Here is an 18,436-nt window from a genome sequence, read left to right as displayed (position 1 = left end):
CAGAGATAAAAAAGTTTATATTTTTAGTAATAGATAATCTTGGTGTGACAAACTAATAATGAAAGTGAGTCATCTTCATTGGAATGGAGGGAGCATTAGTTTTATGAATTGTAGTGTAAAAAGTCAGTTGAATGTGGGGTACACATACTAAAAGTGAAATAAAGTAAATAGTTCTATAAATCATGGACAACCTAAAATGGAAAATAACTCTTTAAATGGTGGACATAGTGAGTATCTATTTATTTTTAGTAAGTTTTTTCGTTCTATAAAGGTGAGTCATATTTTTCATTTACAATATTTCAAATACTTTTTCTTTCTATCTCTTATTGCATTTAAATTCGTGTCATCCACAACTAAGACTATTTTTGGTGGATAGATATATAATTAGTTTTATATAAAATGTGAGTAAGATGAATTAATGGAATGTGGAATTCATTGTCAAAAATAGTAAAAAATAAATGAGAGACTTAATAACAGACGAACGAAAAAATAAACTTGAAACCATTCTTCCTCATGGATAGAAAATTGTAATTTTTTTATTCAAATATACTCCCTCTGTCCAAAAGACTAAGGACATTTGAGACGGTACAGGAATTAATGTATAACTGGTAAAGTACGAGAGATAATGAGAAGGGTAGTTAAAATAGTGTGAGCGAATAGTGCGACCCACATTATTATTCGTGTTGAATGGTGGGTCTTAGTGGTACAAGTTGTAAATAAATTGATGTATATGGGTAATGAGTTTGATAGAACTTTCCATTAATGGAAATGCGATACTTTTATGAGACGAATGAAAAAGAAAAGTGTCCTTATTTTTATGGGACGGATGGAGTATATGTGATATCAGGGTTTGCAATTTTTGATCAAACACAATAATCTGACACGAATTCGCACGAAATTAATGATTTTGGGTGAAGTTTTATTGGATGTGGGTCCTTATCGGGTCCACCCAATAATAACCCGATGATTTTGGGTTGAGTTCGGGTTATCCGATAAGAAATAAATTTATTATTTTTATTAATTAAAAAATATTATACTCTAATGTCATTATTTAGATTTAAACCGTGATAAAGTTTTCATTATGTTAAAAATAAGTCTAATTGTGTAATACTACTTCTGTCTATAATAAATAGACAAGTTTTATCATTTTGGGCCTTCCACCAAAATTAGAAATTCTAAAAATGGAAAGTTTTAAACTAATATTAACGCTAATAATCAATTTAAATGTGGACCCCATAATCCACTAACACTTCCACCACATTTCCCTCACTCTCTCTTACTGTACCAATTGCACATTAAAATCTGTGTCATTTACAACTTTGTATTTTTTGTGGACGAAGGTAGTAGTATTTTATAGTGTAATATCAAATTGCAATTATGTAACATCATGCTATGGTCGTTATCGTGATGTGTCACACTAAATTGAATAGTAAGTAACTTAATAAGATTAACGGTAGGGTGACAATTTTCGTCGTGACACAAATCTGTACAAACAAGCAAGAAGTTAATGGGTTGGGACCAGATAAAAACCGATGATTTTGGATTAAATTAAAATTTTAGATTATTGAGTTGGATCGATATTGAATTGACTTAATAACAACCCAATTCAACTCTACGTGCTACATTGAGTATTAAAAAGATCAAGTTGATAGATATAGTCATAGTCAAGTGAAAAATAATTAATAAATATAAATAAATAAAATCTTAGATGACGGTGATTATATCATCATACGTAAAGATACTAATAATGAATTGGCGGTGACATATAACTACATCCCAGGCAAAATTAGTATATATTTAAAAGGCAGTCTTCCAAGAAAAATTAATGATGTATAGTTTTCACATTGGGGAAATTCAATTACAATAAAATGCAATCCAACTGTGTTAACAAAATCGTACTTCCTCCGTCTAATAATAAGCGTCTCATTTTGTCATTTTCGTCCATCTATTAATAATTATTTCATTTATCTTTTTATTATTATTAAATTATTTTTAATAATAGATCTCACACACCACTAATTTTACTTCACTCACATTTCAATATAAAACTAATATTAAAAAATAGAACTCACCTTCCACTAATATTTTTTTATCTTTGTTACTTTAGAGCATCCACAATAGGCGGACGATAGGTCCGGATGATGCCTCGTCCAGCTCTATCGTCCACTCCTCTCTCCCACTGTAGCATCTAACTGGACGATGGTTCAGACAAAGACCTCATCCATCGCGACGTTCGTGGACGATAGTCCGCCCTATTATCGTCCGGATCTATCCTCCGCACACTACAGAAGACGATAAAACGCATTTTTTATTTCTTATACCTCATTTTCTACTTCCATTTTCACCACTTTCACTCCACACTCCACTTCATTCTTATCTTCTCTCTCACTCTAATTGAATATGAATCCCGACGGTTTCCCAAACTCGAACAACGCCGACGGAATGCCGATATTATATTTTACAGTTTAATTTTTGAAAACCAAAAAAAGTTAAATTTAAATATAAAATATGTGTTAAAAATGATAGGGCGAACTATAGTCTGCCCAAACAGACTATAAAATGATGATGCGATGGACCATAGTCCGCCACATTATAGATGCTCTTAGTTAGGACGATCTAAAAAGAACTAACAATTAATTGATGTGGAAAGTAAGGAATATAATATTAAATTACAAAAAAAAGTTTAATTTAAACCCCTCTCCTTATAGTTTCTCCGGTATTTAAAAGCGGATGTAAATGAAAAATTATTACTCCATTATCCTTTTTTTAAGAGTGGCCTGTGATTGCTTTACGACGTGAAATACTAAATCGTAACCGTGTTTTTTATAAGTTTGACTTCAAACCTCCAGCAAGCCTTGACTTTTGCAATGTAGGTTTTGACTTTGTCAGCTCCAATTTCTTAATATATACTCCCTGTGACTCAATAAATATGAGACATCACGAGATTATATACAATTTAATTTGTGTGTTAAACTGGAAATGATAGAATAAAAAAAAGAATAAAGCAAAAATAAAAGTATTTTTATTTTTAATAATGAATCATCTTGATAATTGGACAGACTAAAAAACAAAATAGGTTATCTTCGACTGATAAAAATTGCTGATGGGAAAAAAAAATCTGCGAAGTAACAAAAATATTGTAATGGAGTTATTTCACCGCTAACCGACAATATTTATTTATTATTATTTTTTTTAATGTTTTGAGTCAAACTAACTTTTCTATCTTGGCATCATATACTATTACCAAACGTAGACTAGTTATTGTCCCTTGTTCTTCAAGTAAAAAGAAGGTGAAAACTTGTCACTCCATCGATTATAGCAAACATAGTAATCCATCCTTCTCTCAATATGTGTCTGATTTAGACTAAGCACGTCTTTTATACTCCATATTATAAGGATTAGTATTATAATAAAATATGAGTAAAATGATTTAATGAAATGTGAGATCCATTATGAAAAATAATAAAATGAAATAATTAATAAATGATGGACCAAAATGAAGTGATATTATGTGTAACTATTTTTAATTTGTAAATGATTTTGAGCTCATTCTAAAATAACCAAGTTATCTTTAATTAGAAGATTAATAAAATGGTTTCAAATAGATGCAATACCCGCATTAGAATAGCTAGTTGACTAAATTAAGATCACATGCTACGACATTGACTTGCCAAAGCTCGTCAGTTTGATAAATTTATGCAATCCAACTTGCTATTTTATTTATCTACTTGGAATAAAAACCAGTCGATCATGTATTAGACTTCTACTATTGTTCCTTTTTTTCATAATAATAGTAGTTTGCCTAGATATAGTAGGGTCGCTATTAACTTATTAGGCAAGAATTAGGATGGGAATTTTAGTCGCACCAATTGTCAACATAATTAGGTATAGTTGTTTCACAAAATTGGTCATTCTTGTCACGATGAACAAAGTCTTTTATTATGGATAGAATAGTTAGAATTACTTAGCGATAATTAATAAAAACATTTAGAGTTGACTTGTTTAAATTTTAATTATAAGGCAACCAATTTTTATACTTACTTTATTATTTAATTACATTATGCCGTCTTATTTTATATATTTTATATTTGTGATTAGTATTGAAAATATGCTAAATTTGACTCCTATAGTCAGTCATACTGTAGGTGGGTGAGCTTTCTATACATTAGTATTGAGATTAAATTAGACAATATAGTGTTGAAATAATCATATACTATTGAATAAGAAAATAGAGGTCGGAAATGATAAATTTTACATCAAGATAAAATCTCATTTCAAAATAAGCAGAATATAAATTGGTGGAAGATTAAAGTAACTCATATATATGGATAATGCGAAACAAAATTAAAATTTTGATATAAAAAAAAATAGAATATAGTATGAATTGAGAGCAGTAAGTCCTAATCCCATATAATTATAAACGGACAAATATGAATAGCAATGTTGGAGTTGTATTATTTTGTCGCCTTAATATTCCGACCTTTTTGCTTTTTCTCATTTTGCTTATTCCACCTTTTTTTTATTATCATTGTTTATCAATTATATCGCCTTCAAGAATAAGAAATAATCATTATTCATTTAGCCATAACAATTGACAATAATTTAGAATTTATTTTCCATCATTAATAATGATTGTCCATATCAATTCAAAGTTCAAACACTAAAAGATACCTTGATGAATGTAGATGAGATCCTTTTTTCCAAATAAATGTTGTACTATTATATTCCAAATGCTATAAATATTATCGTTATATATGTATTGGACGGATGTGGTCACTATTTGAAGTTCAAATTCGAACTAAATAAACCAATAGTAGTATTTTGCATGCAAACCAATTTGGAGTTAAATATTACACGTTCTTAAGTTATTATGCAATTGACAAGCACTATGTAACATTTTCAATTTATGAACACAGATGGCGATGACAAATTGCGCAATAGTTGAAATATAAGAAAATGCAAGCAGAAATAAGTAACGGTGCGCAACTTGCTGAATTTTTATAGTAGATGAGAATGCAATAAATTTGGTTTGAGATCTACGCGGTTTCAATATGCATTACAAGCCAAACGGAGTTGACTCACCACAAATCAAACTACATGCACTACCAAATGTCAAATATTCAATTCTACTATTTTCTTATATAGACTTCTGTATGGAATACTCCCTCCGCGTCCCATTGTATCCCACTTTGATCCAGCACAGATTTTAAGAAATACTATAATATACTAAGTGAATTGAAAAAGTTAGTAAAATGTGAGTTTTACTTTTATGTACTAGATTTTATAATAAAATATGAGTGTAAATGTGTTATTGAAATATGGAGTACACTACCAAACGCGGTAAAAATAAAGTGGGACAATTAATATGGAACGGACCAAAATAAAAAACCGAAACACACAATGGAGGATGGAGGGGAAGTACTATTTACAAAGATAAGTTTCACCGTTTTTATATTTTCAAAGTAAATATAAAAATTACAACCTAGATGAAAGTCACAATTCAAGAATCACCTATAAATACACACTCTAGACTCCCATCAAATCATCACATTCCATAATGGCCCAAAACCTACTATTCCCAATCTTCATTCTACTTCTCTCCCAATCCTATGCTCAAACTCAAACTCCTCCTTCTAAACTATGCAAATCCACTCCATACCCTTCCTTCTGCAACTCCGTCCTCCCCACCACCAACTCCTCTTCCACCGTCTACGACTACAGTCGCTTCTCCGTCCGTCAATCCATCTCAGCCGCCCGGAAATTCCTAGCCCTCGTCGAAAAAAACCTCCACCAATCCACCACCAGCCTCACCATCCCCGCAACCCGAGCACTCCAAGACTGCCAGTTCCTCGCCCAATCCAGCATCGACGACCTCATCACCTCCTTCCAAATCGTCAACAAGACCTCCCAAACCCTAACCCCATCGCGCGTGGATGACGTCCAAACCCTCCTCAGCGCCACCCTCACCAACACCCAAACATGCATCGACGGCCTCCAGGCGGCCGCGGCCGCCTGGAGCACCAGGAACGGCATCCTGACGCCCCTCTCCAACGACACGCGCCTCTACAGCGTGTCGTTGGCCCTCTTCATCAGAGGCTGGGTGCCGTCGCCACACAGCAAGAGGAAGAAGAGCAAGAATCCCTCGGCCAGGAAGCACCTCATGCGCAACGGAAAGCTGAATTTGAAAATGTCTAATGTGAATCGGGAGGTTTACCGGAAGGTTAACGGTAACAGACGGCTGCTGCAGGATGACGGCGTTGAGAGTCAGGTGGAGGTGAGTGACATTGTTGTTGTGAGTCAGGATGGGAGCGGGAACTTCACGGCGATCAATGACGCCGTTAGTGCTGCTCCGAACAATACCGATGGGAGTAACGGCTACTTCCTCATCTACATAACGGCCGGCGTCTATGAAGAGTACATTTCCATCCCCAAAAATAAGAAATACTTGATGATGGTCGGAGCTGGGATTAATGAAACCATCATCACCGGAAATCACAGCGTCGTCGACGGATGGACCACCTTCAATTCTCCCACATTCGGTATGTATTTACTCCCTCCGTCTTAAAAAATATAGACTAGTATGGTAAATTGATTAAAAAAATAAAATAAACTAGTACTAGTACATAAAACAAAGTATTTTTTAGAAAAAATAAAATAGAAATAATGATATTTCCATTTTAAGAAATATAATATTTTTGCTCTTTCAAATGACTCCCAAAAGGAAAATGAAAAAAAATGAACAAGTAGGAAAGCTATAATGTTTGCTCTAACCAACTCCCGCCATTTCTGGCAGCTGTGGTGGCGCCCGGATTCCTTGCAGTGGGAATAACATTCCGCAACACGGCGGGGCCGGAGAAGCACCAGGCAGTGGCCGTGCGCAACGGTGCGGACTTCTCCACCTTCTACGCCTGCAGCTTCGAGGCCTACCAGGACACGCTCTACGTCCACTCCCTCCGCCAGTTCTACCTCGAGTGCGACGTCTACGGCACAGTCGACTTCATCTTCGGCAACGCGGCCGTGGTCCTCCAGTCGTGCAACCTCTACCCGCGGCTGCCCATGGCCAACCAGTTCAACGCGATCACGGCCCAGGGCCGGACCGATCCCAATCAGAGCACCGGGATTTCGATCCAGAACTGCACGATCCGGGCTGCCGGAGATCTCGCCGCCTCCAATCGGACGGTGAGGACGTATCTTGGGCGGCCGTGGAAGGAGTACTCGCGGGCCGTGTATATGCAGTCGTATTTGGATAGTGTGGTCGACCCGGCCGGGTGGAGTGTGTGGTCGGGTGATTTTGCACTCAACACGTCGTATTATGCCGAGTTTGGTAATACCGGGCCGGGAGCGGAAACGGGCCGGAGAGTCACGTGGCCCGGGTTTCATGTGATTAGTGCGACCGAGGCTGCTAATTTCACTGTGGCTGCGTTTTTGGGCGGGGATGATTGGATACCTGATACCGGGCTTGCTTATACAAGTGGATTGTATTGATTTCTTCATATTTGTTTTTTATTTCTTTAGGAATTATAATTCTTTCCGCTTGTTATTGGAAAAACAGAACATGAAGACTAACTTATAATACAAAAAAAGAGAATTATGTACGTAATAGTCAGCTTTGACTTTTTTTTTTGTTATTGAACTGTCATAACTGAAACAATGAAGCAATGCAGACTTGAAGTTGAAGGAAATTCAAAGTTCAAGCAATTAATATAATTCGAGCTTATCAATTAATCAATCTTAACTCAAAAACTAGTAATTAATTGTAGCTCAATTAAATAAAAAGTGACTTTATCAAAACTATTTCGGCCCAATATAAACTAGACATGTGAGTCCACACCGCACCTGAGAGTCTAATGTCCAAAAATCAATAATAACTCTAAAAGATGATCCAATAATAAAAGAATTGAAATATTGGTCCTAAACCTATAAACTTTGGACAAAGTTTGGTATTATCAATATATTTGACTAACATACGAGGTTTTTTTTATTATACTTGATATAATTAAATCAATGTTGTTTTCTATGTAATTTTTTATTCTACTTGTTATGAACTTAAAAATTAGTTTAAAATATCGTAAAACGTATCACGGTTGCCCATGTAAAATAAGATTTTGATGAAAATATTTTATTTGAGTTAGTCTGTTTGGGAAATACCAAATAAATTACCAAGTTTGTGATGTTTTAGACCAACTTTAAAGTTTTATGAGAAATACCAAGCTCTGACCAAACTTTGATATCCTCTTCTATACACCCTCTCATCACCTCTCCCTGGTCTACTACATTTCTCTTCTATTTCAAAAGTCTTTCTCTTGTCGCTCTAGCGAATTCTAACTACTCAGGGCCGAGCCCAGCTCCACCATGCCCGACACTCCCCTTTGTGAAACCTAATTTTGGTGTGATGATGAAAAAACATCTTCCCTTTTTATAGTAAGATTTCTTCAACTATGTACGTGAAGTAATTAAATTTGACGACTATAGAAATCTCCACTACTAGAAAATTGGGTTTTTATGGCACTTCAAAATGGCACCAGAATTATGTTAACATTACATCTTATATATAATGGCACTTGAAGTAAGTGTCAGCCCCTACACATGTAATGATAGATCAAGTGCCAGGATAGAGTGTGTGTTACTTCACTGAAAAATGCCATAATATACCTTATGTAGTGGCACTTCAACGTGCCATTAAATATCGTCTAAAGCTACACTCACATAATACAAGTGATAATTTACAAAATACCCCTTATAAATATTAATAATTACAATAATTCTTATAATTTTTTGTAATGTACATTATAGCCCACAAATTTCTGTAATTTACATATTTCCTTATTTTATTTATAAATTATGATTTTCTTTAAATTATAAAAGTACATAATACATTTTATATCCAAAAGAACAAAATCATTCAACAAAACTTCATTAAGAACTCTGTTTGAACAATACGTCAAATTTGAATATACAAAAATGTAAAATATCTAATAATAGATCTTATTTTGACTAACTTTGTAAAAAATCTAATGGAACTAGTCACTGGATGTATGAGAGGAGACATAATTTGGGGTCAAAATGGAAGTCGATTGCTTGCTTATCAGTGGCGCGACCATTGTAATGCATGTCATCCAACACTATTGCATAAGGGTCGTGGCTCATTATCACTGACACTCGAAGCTGCAATTAATAAAATAAGTTAATAATCATATACACCTTCGATTCAAACATCATCATATGCATCATGTATCAGCCACATAGACAGACGTACAAGGGAATTAAAAGCTACAGCGTTGAAGCGGCAGTTTATGTTGGACATTATTTATCATCATATATTCAAGATTACATAATTGAATATGAGTAAAGCAAGATCTTCGAACAATATGTATTTCACGTAAAACCATAAACATAATAGGATTGAAACATACCTTGGCGATCCATAGCGGAAGCGATTGAGGAAGGAGGAGACGATTTCCTTGAACTCTTTTTGGCGTATGGCGCAACTCCAACTCCAACTCCAAGGATTTGTTTCTCTCTCTTTCCCACGTTTATGTGTTCTCTGTAATGTGTGTGATTTGATGGGATCACCACACTTGTATTTATAGACAGAGATAGGACAAACCCTAATTATGAAACCTTAAAAGCCCTTTCCATCAAAGAGGCCCAAAATAATTAGTAAATACGTTTCTTATTGACTAATAATATAATCTTCCGTCTATTAATATTACTAATTGATCACAATCAATTCTAATCAAATCTTAATGATATATACGCACGATTCTTTATTTGATGGCCAAGGAATTAATATTCATTCCATAAAAAGATTATGTAATCAATCTTTTCCAATCATTGGCAATCAATCGGCACATATATATATGAACATATATTCTCTTTGGAGAAATATAATATGATTATTTAATTAATTGATATGTGACAATAATTAATTGATAGTCAATTAATTAGAGTAAAATGTGTCTTATACCAAATAATGTATTATACTAAAATCCAATTCTATTTAGGATTCTATCACATATCACATATGTGAGACACAAAACTTACAGTTTAGTATGCTGTAGAAGCTAATACAATATTCAGCATGTCAAACGCACTTCCAAAATTGGCACCAAAAACAAAATTCATGAAAAGTAGATTAACCAAATATAATATCCTTGTACATGTAAGTCTCACTGATATTGGAAGGGTTTAATCGTTAGTCCTTTCCAAACTCATATTGAACTAGATGAACCACATACACAAAAACACCAAAAAAATATAGTCAGTTAAATTAAATACGAGGAATAAAAGAAGAAGATTAAAGATTGAACATAATCCAAATGAACATATTTACCATGAATTAACCATCTACCAAAGTCAACAATTACACTGCAATATTAAAATAAAGACTAAACTCAGGTAATGACACTGGATTTTAGGAGATGATGTTTTTGTGTGTTAAATCCAAAGAGAAAACAATATGTTTACAATAATGTGAGAGGAAATTTTTTCTAAAAAAGGAAATGAGACATCTATCATGGGATGTAAGGAGTATTTCTTTTGCATGATCTTTCGGATTTCTCACTATGACATGCTTGATACAATTATACATGGAGATTAATGGCGTGTTACAAAAATCTTTGAGCACTATACATATTCCCGTGCAATGATAATTTGAAAAGATTGTTAGAAATAATGGGATAAAATTCCCAAGCCGTTACAGGTGGTACTCTAACTATTACAATCGAAGGAAGATAATAAAAATAAGTGGAATGAAAATTACAACGGAATTAATAAAACAAACCGAACTATAAGTCGAGTCGAGGGAAGCCCTCTTTCCGCAAGACAAATTACGCCCCGGCTAGTGCTCACGGAATGGCGTATTGCCCCCAAAGATAAAACGACTTCCTCCTAGCGTGTAGAAGCACCTCAAACCCGCTATGCACCGTCGAACTTGATGGAGTTCCGAGAATCGAGCTATGCAATGCTCCTAAGATGCACACTACGATGTAGAGCTTGAGAGAAGATGTAATGCTTTTTTTTGGTGTATCTTCCCTCTTCCAAACTCCACCTATTTATAGGATAGGGGAGGCCACCTCAAAGGTCTTAGCATTAAGGGACATCATAAACCAAATGGAGGTTACAAGAACATGAAAGGCCAAAGGACTTAGCCACATGAAAGGCCAAAAGCCTCTTATTTATCACACGTTTTCAACAATCCCCCACATTGGTTAGAGCACTGCCAACTCAAACCAACACAAGACGTGTATGCATGCATGCAGACTCTTCGCTCAATCCTCGAGAAACAATATTGCATTTGGAATAGTAGCTTGGGGCTTTGAACTTTCCATAGTCAACACTATCGGGCATACCGGCGGCCTGGTGGACGTGATGCCTTGAACCATTCCTCCTTGGTGTATACCGAGACAATAATTTTGACACAATACTATTTACAAACTCATCAGTTCTCATGTTTGTGTCATTTACTGGCCATGGAACACCACTTTGGATTCATAAGTGATTCACATGTTGAAGCGGCCCACACTTCTTCACTTACATAGGTGATTCTTTTCTGGGTATCCTGCAATACCCACCTCCTCGAGGCTTCTAAGAATCATTAAAAGTCAAAACTTAGCTTCTTACCACTTGCAGGTTACAACACTCAATGTTTTCTAAAGAATGGGCGAAGATAAAATATTTTTCGAGTGTTACAACTAGAGTCATATAGCTTTGTTTTCCCATTGAACCAAGCCCATGGGATCTCCAATCGTATGGTTGGGTTACCACTATAATCATCTTTTAAAATGTGGTTTTCAGTCCCATTCCTTTTAGCAATTTATGCATTTGATCACGGTTTAAACTTTTCGTTAACGGATCCGCTAAGTTATCCACTGACCTTACATAGTCAACTGCGATAACACCACTTGTGATCAACTGCCTCACGGTATTATGTCGCCGACGAATATGTCAAGACTTACCATTGTATAAGCCACTATGTGCTCTCCCTATAGCCGCTTGGCTATCACAGTGTATCACTACTGCCGGCACTGGCTTCTTCCAATATGGAATATCTTCTAGGAAGTTTCTAAACCACTCAGCTTCTTCCCCTGCTTTGTCTAAAGCGATAAACTCAGATTCCATGGTGGATCGAGCTATACACGTCTGCTTCGTTGACTTCCACGAAATAGCTCCACCCCCCACAGTGAACACATACCCATTCGTCGAAAACGAGTCTTTTGAATCAGAGATCCAATTTGCATCACAGTACCCTTCAAGTACTTGGGGATAGATTGTGTACTGCAGCTCAAAGTTAAGAGTATACTTCAAGTATCTCAAAACCCTACGCAGAGCTTTCCAATGTTCCTTGCTTGGGTTGCTCGTAAATCGGCTCAGCTTATTCACCGTACACGCAAGATCTGGTCGGGTGCAGTTTGTGATAAACATCAAACTCCCTATGATCCTTGCATATTCTTCTTGAGCTACAGGCTCACCCGTGTGCTTACTCAAATGCACGTTGGGTTCCAATGGAGTCTTAGCTGGCTCACAGTCAAAGGAGTGAAACTTTTTAAGCACTTTCTCAATGTAATGAGATTGTGTCAAAGCTATTCCCTCAGGATTCCTTTTAATCTTGATTCCAAGAATCACATCAGCTAGACCTTATCTTTCATATCGAAATTTCTATTCAATATATTTTTGGTCTCGTTGATAATGACACTATTGCTGCCCATAATCAACATATCATCCACATAAAGACACACAATAACGAAGCCATTATTTGTGTTCTTAATGTAAACACACTTATCACACTCGTTGATAGTGAACCCATTTGACAACATCACATTGTCAAACTTCAAATGCCATTGCAAAGGCGCTTGTTTTAATCCATATAGAGACCTCACTAGTTTGCATACCTTCCTTTCTTGGCCAGGTACTACAAACCCTTCAGGTTGCTCCATATAAATTTCTTCCTCCAATTCACCATTCAGAAATGCAGTTTTCACATCCATTTGGTGAATTTCAAGATTGTGCAAAGCAGCAATCGCAAGAAGCACCCGAATGGAAGTGATTCTCGTAACGGGTGAATACGTGTCGAAGAAGTCATATCCTTCTTGCTGCTTAAAGCCTTTTACAACTAGGCGAGCTTTGTACTTTTCAATAGTACCATCAGTTTTATATTTCCTTCTCAGGATCCACTTGCACCCTGAGGTCTTACAACCTTCTGGCAAGTCTACTAACACCCATGTGTTATTTCTCATAATTGATTCAATTTCACTATTGATTGCTTCTTGCCAGAATGGCGCATCTGGGCCAGACAGCACTTCCGCCAACGACTTTGGTTCATCATCCAACATAAAGGTTATGAAGTCGGGACCAAAAGTCTTAGCAATTTTAACTCTTTCACCACGTCTTGGTTCTACATCCTCAGGGCTTAACCTCGTCCTTTTTGGAGGATTAGAACTAGTGGATTCATCCATCATTCTTTCACTAGAAAGATCCCCCTGCCTCTTGCAAGGGTAAACATTCTCAAAGAATATAGCATTTCTTGACTCTATCGTTGATCCTTCAGCCACGCCAGGCACAACTGACTTATGGACTAGGAAATGATATGCACTACTATTAAGTGCATGGCCAATAAAGATGCAATCGACTGTTTTAGGGCCAATAGCAACTTGTTTCGGAGGCGGCACTTCTACCTTTGCTAAACACCCCCACACTTTGAGGTATGAATTCATACGAAGGTTTCTTGCCTTTCCACAACTCATAGGGAGTCACATAACTACTTTTTAGTGGAATCTTATTCAGGATATAATTTGCCGTTAACACAGCCTCCCCCCACATGTTCTGGGGTAAACCTGAATTAATCAACAGAGCATTCATCATCTCTTTCAGTGTTCGATTTTTGCGTTCAGCAACACCATTCGATTGAGGAGAATATGGAGCCGTGGTTTGGTGAATTATACCACTTGCATGACATAATTCTGCAAACGGCGCCACATATTCACCACCTCTATCACTTCGAACACACTTAATTCGACAATTAAGTTGATTTTCGGCTTCATTTTTGAAGTCTTTAAACGCTTCAATTGCCTCATCTTTACTTCTTAATAAGTAAATGTAACAATACCTTGTGCAATCATCTATAAATGTGATGAAATACTTGTTACCACCTCTTGTTTGCACAAATTTCAAATCACATACGTCTGTATGGATCAATTCAAGAGGTTTTGTGCTCCGCTCCACCGAATGGAACGGCAGCTTAGCCATTTTGGCTTCAACACACACTTCACATCTTTCTTGTGAGTTAAACTTATCAACTTTTAGTAAATTAAGATTTACTAATCTTTTTATAGCATTTAGATTTACATGTCCCAATCTATTATGCCATAAATCAGAGCTCTCAAGCAAATAAGAGGATGTGTCATCTTCCTTATTGCATTTTCCTTTTCCACGGTGAATGACTGTAACATTCAGCTCAAAAAGCTCATTCACTAGGTGGCATTCACCTATGAATTTTCCATTCTTGGTCAATATAACCTTTTCACACTTAAATTCTAGTGAAAATCCATGATTTACTAGAAGTGAGCCTGACACCAAATTATTTCGGATGTCTGGGACATGCAGCACATCCTTAAGGGTAAGAACCTTTCCAGATCCTAGTTTTAGGAACACATTACCCACACCAACTACCTCAGAAGAGGCTTGGTTTCTCATGCGTACTTTTCTACCTCCAACAGATCTGTAAGTAGAAAAAATGCTTCTCTCGGAGCACACATGACATGTGGCACCCGTATCAATAAACCATTCATTTGGATTATTACCATGGTCCACGTCGGAGACCATTGCGACCACCATGTGATCTTTTTTGTTTGTAACAACACGTTCAAATAATTTGCACAATATTGTCTCCATCAATAAGTACACAATTATATTGAATCATATGTGCATTGGTATATTCAACACCACATGCATCCCAATTATTACTACCAAGTCAAAATTGGTCTTGCTTGTCAAATGACAAACGATAAACACGATTCTCAAGAGAATAGCTCTCAAGGAATTAACCACTTCATTGCACATCGACATTGCGACTGTTCGTTTCTTCATTCCAGCATTGGAGCTCATGTTTCCTCCAACTTCGATTGGTATAATCCTGTCTTAGAAGAGTACACTAATTTGTCTTGCGATTGTTAGAAATAATGGGATAAAATTCCCAAGCCGTTACATGCGGTACTCTAACTATTACAATCGAAGGAAGATAATAACAATAAGTGGAATGAAAATTACAACGGAATTAATAAAACAAACCGAACTATAAGTCGAGTCGAGGGAAGCCCTCTTTCCGCAAGACAAATTACGCCCCGGCTAGTGCTCACGGAATGGCGTATTGCCCCCAAAGATAAAACGACTTCCTCCTAGCGTGTAGAAGCACCTCAAACCCGCTAGGCACCGGCGAACTTGATGGAGTTCCGAGAATCGAGCTATGCAATGCTCCTAAGATGCACACTATGATGTAGAGCTTGAGAGAAGATGTAATGCTTTTTTTTGGTGTATCTTCCCTCTTCCAAACTCCACCTATTTATAGGATAGGGGAGGCCACCTCAAAGGTCTTAGCATTAAGGGACATCATAAACCAAATGGAGGTTACAAGAACATGAAAGGCCAAAGGACTTAGCCACATGAAAGGCCAAAAGCCTCTTATTTATCACACGTTTTCAACAAAGATGTCCATTCACTCCTATTACGCCTATTTTCACATGCTTCGGAGTCAAAATAAGAGTAATAGCGTCTGAGCTTGATCCTTGGGACCGTTCATCATGTTTGATTTTGAAAATGTTTCTAACTACATTCGAATAACTATTTAACTCATACTCCCTCCGTCCCAATAAATATGAAACGTTTGCTTTTCGGCACAGAATTTTATGTAGTGTTGTTTTGTGAGTTAAAGAAGAGAGAGTAAAGTAAGAGAGAGGGAAAAGTAGGGATAAAGTTATTTCTATTTTAAGAAACGTTTCATTTTTAATGAGACAATCCAAAAAGGAAAACGTTTCATTTCTAATGGGACAGAGGGAGTATTTAGCACCATTTACGACACTATTCATATTATTCACAACACTACTCATCTTCACCTTTTTACCGTGTAGTAATTGCCACGTGCTACGTGTCTCATCATTTGCAATAACATGCTTGGGGTGGCGGATCCAGAAATTTATATTCGTGGGATCGGATCGAACGAACAATAAATATGTTATTTAAATAATTATTTTTAGTAAAAATATTAAAATTTAAATAGCACTACCCATAAAAATATGTGCACTTTTCAATTTTGTATGTCTCATAAAAATATGTGCATTCCATTTTTGAAAAGTTTATTACTCATATACATTAACTTATTTACAACTTATTACACCATTAAACACTAGTATAATGTGAATCCTACTATCCACTAACACTAGGAGTGGGAATACGGATATCGGGTATTGGGTTTTCCCGTACCCAATCCGATATTCGTCGGGTATTAGATACCCAATATCCAATTTTTTGGGATTGGGTACGGGATTGGATATTGAAATTTAAGATAAATCGGGTATTGGCTAACCCGAATGGGTATCGGATATTACCCGAATATCCAATTTATTATTTAAAGCACTTTTAAATTAGGTTTAGCCATTTTGGCTTCGAGAGCTAGGCTAATTTATTTACTAATTACAACTTACTAGATTAACTTTCTATAAACTTATATAAATAAGTCAATCTCTCTTACCCAAGGTCACGGCTTCTCCAAACTCTCAAGTTTTACTTATTGCATAACCAACTCATATGGTTTTTATATTTTAGTTAATTATTTTGACTTTTGAATTATATTATAGGTTGCTTCCACTATTTAATTAAATGCGCAACTTTTATAATTTTACTTACATATTACATAATCATATATTTTAAAATAAAAAGTGACCCACTTTTTTTATAGTTTTATACTACAAAATATGTACAACATTAAAGATATTAGTTAAGATTTGTGTTAAAATGACAACACCTCTTAAAGTGACACTATGACACCACGTATTCATCAATATTATAAACGCTACTTAGCGTATTGGATATTGCTAGCCGAGAAAAAAAAAACGTTGTAAATTGTTGTCTAGTATATTGGATATTGCTGACCAAGAAAATTTACCCTTGAGCATTTTTTATGATTGCCACATGTCAGCTGATTATTCGTCCACGTGTACAAATGATTGGCTAGGAATGGTGGTAAGATGTTATTTTAAGAGGTGTTGTCATTTTAACGCACCCCAATTAGTTAATTTAAATATTTCTATATTTATATTAATATATAAAATTTGAATTTTTTTTATTAGCTATTAACACATGTAAAGAGTCGGGTATTTGGGTACCCGATACGTCGGGTATGGATACCCGGGGCGGGTATTGAAGTACTCGAAAATATATCGAATTGGATTTTGGATAGACATTTAGATGATTTTCGGGTTTTGGTACCGGTTTTTTTGGATCGGGTATCCACGGATACCCGTATTCCCACCCCTAACTAACACTACTTTAATTACCATTCTCATCTTCTCTCTTACTTTACCAATTTTATCTTAATTCTGGTGTTCATATTAGTTGTTCATATTTTTATGGGACAAAAGGATTATTTCGTAGGAAAGTTGACTTCAATTAGTATAAATATTCTAAAAATGACTTGAAATTATTTCATTAGAAATTATTCTTGATAATCTGGATAATTTTATAAAATTTCTAATAGTATAGATATATTCAAATATCAATCTTTTCAAGATGTCTAGTCGATAAGATAAACAACATGATGAAATCAAAAATCAAAAGCAAAAGTAATTAAATTAGAGAAAAAAAATTGTGACTAAGAGAACAAAATAAGGAATGCATAGTAAAATGAGTAATTATTGATTAGTCTACAAATTAAAGTGAAAAAAAGCAAATAATAATAGTCTCGCTATTCTAAACTGAGTAACATATCATCATATTAATGTTGAAACTTAAAGCTTGTTTCGTTCAACTTTAGTTATTATGAAGACTTTAATTAATGATGGAATTTATATTATACAATCTGAAATATGAGTTAGGCTGCTGTAACTTATTCACAAATAAAAAAATGATGGTCCAGTTTTAAAAGCCCAACCAATAGAAAATTAACAAGAAATTGCAAAAAGTAGGCCGTTCGTCGGATGGATATAATTGAGGATGGCAGCGAAGGTGTGGAGACTATGGGGTCGGCGGCCGATGGAGGGCATTTCCGTGGGGTCGGTCGACCCCGCCCAACCCCACCTAGATCCGCTTAGGGAATTAGAGCGTCCCAAAAATGGAACACCAACTTTCTGAAAAAGCAATAGCTCGTCTTTGTAGTAGCATAGATTGAATTAGGGATGTCAATTGGGCTAACCCGCTTGGGTTCGGGCCAACCCACTCGGGTTGTCGG

The 18,436-nt window shown here is 35.7% G+C and overlaps 1 protein-coding gene across 1 annotated transcript; it reads left to right on the top strand.

Moving 5' to 3' along the window:
• Positions 1–5,557: 5,557 nt before the first annotated feature.
• Positions 5,558–7,600, top strand: LOC125221130 (putative pectinesterase/pectinesterase inhibitor 7). The gene is made up of 2 exons (XM_048123253.1): positions 5,558–6,539; positions 6,794–7,600. The coding sequence occupies exons 1-2, from the start codon at positions 5,558–5,560 to the stop codon at positions 7,483–7,485; spliced, it is 1,674 nt and encodes a 557-aa protein (XP_047979210.1). The 3' UTR covers positions 7,486–7,600.
• Positions 7,601–18,436: the final 10,836 nt, after the last annotated feature.

This window comes from Salvia hispanica, chromosome 1 (assembly GCF_029641045.1).
Source record: "Salvia hispanica isolate PSC_SH4W2 chromosome 1, Shi_PSC_v1, whole genome shotgun sequence".
NCBI lineage: Eukaryota > Viridiplantae > Streptophyta > Magnoliopsida > Lamiales > Lamiaceae > Salvia > Salvia hispanica.
This window is presented reverse-complemented; position numbering and strand designations above follow the sequence as displayed.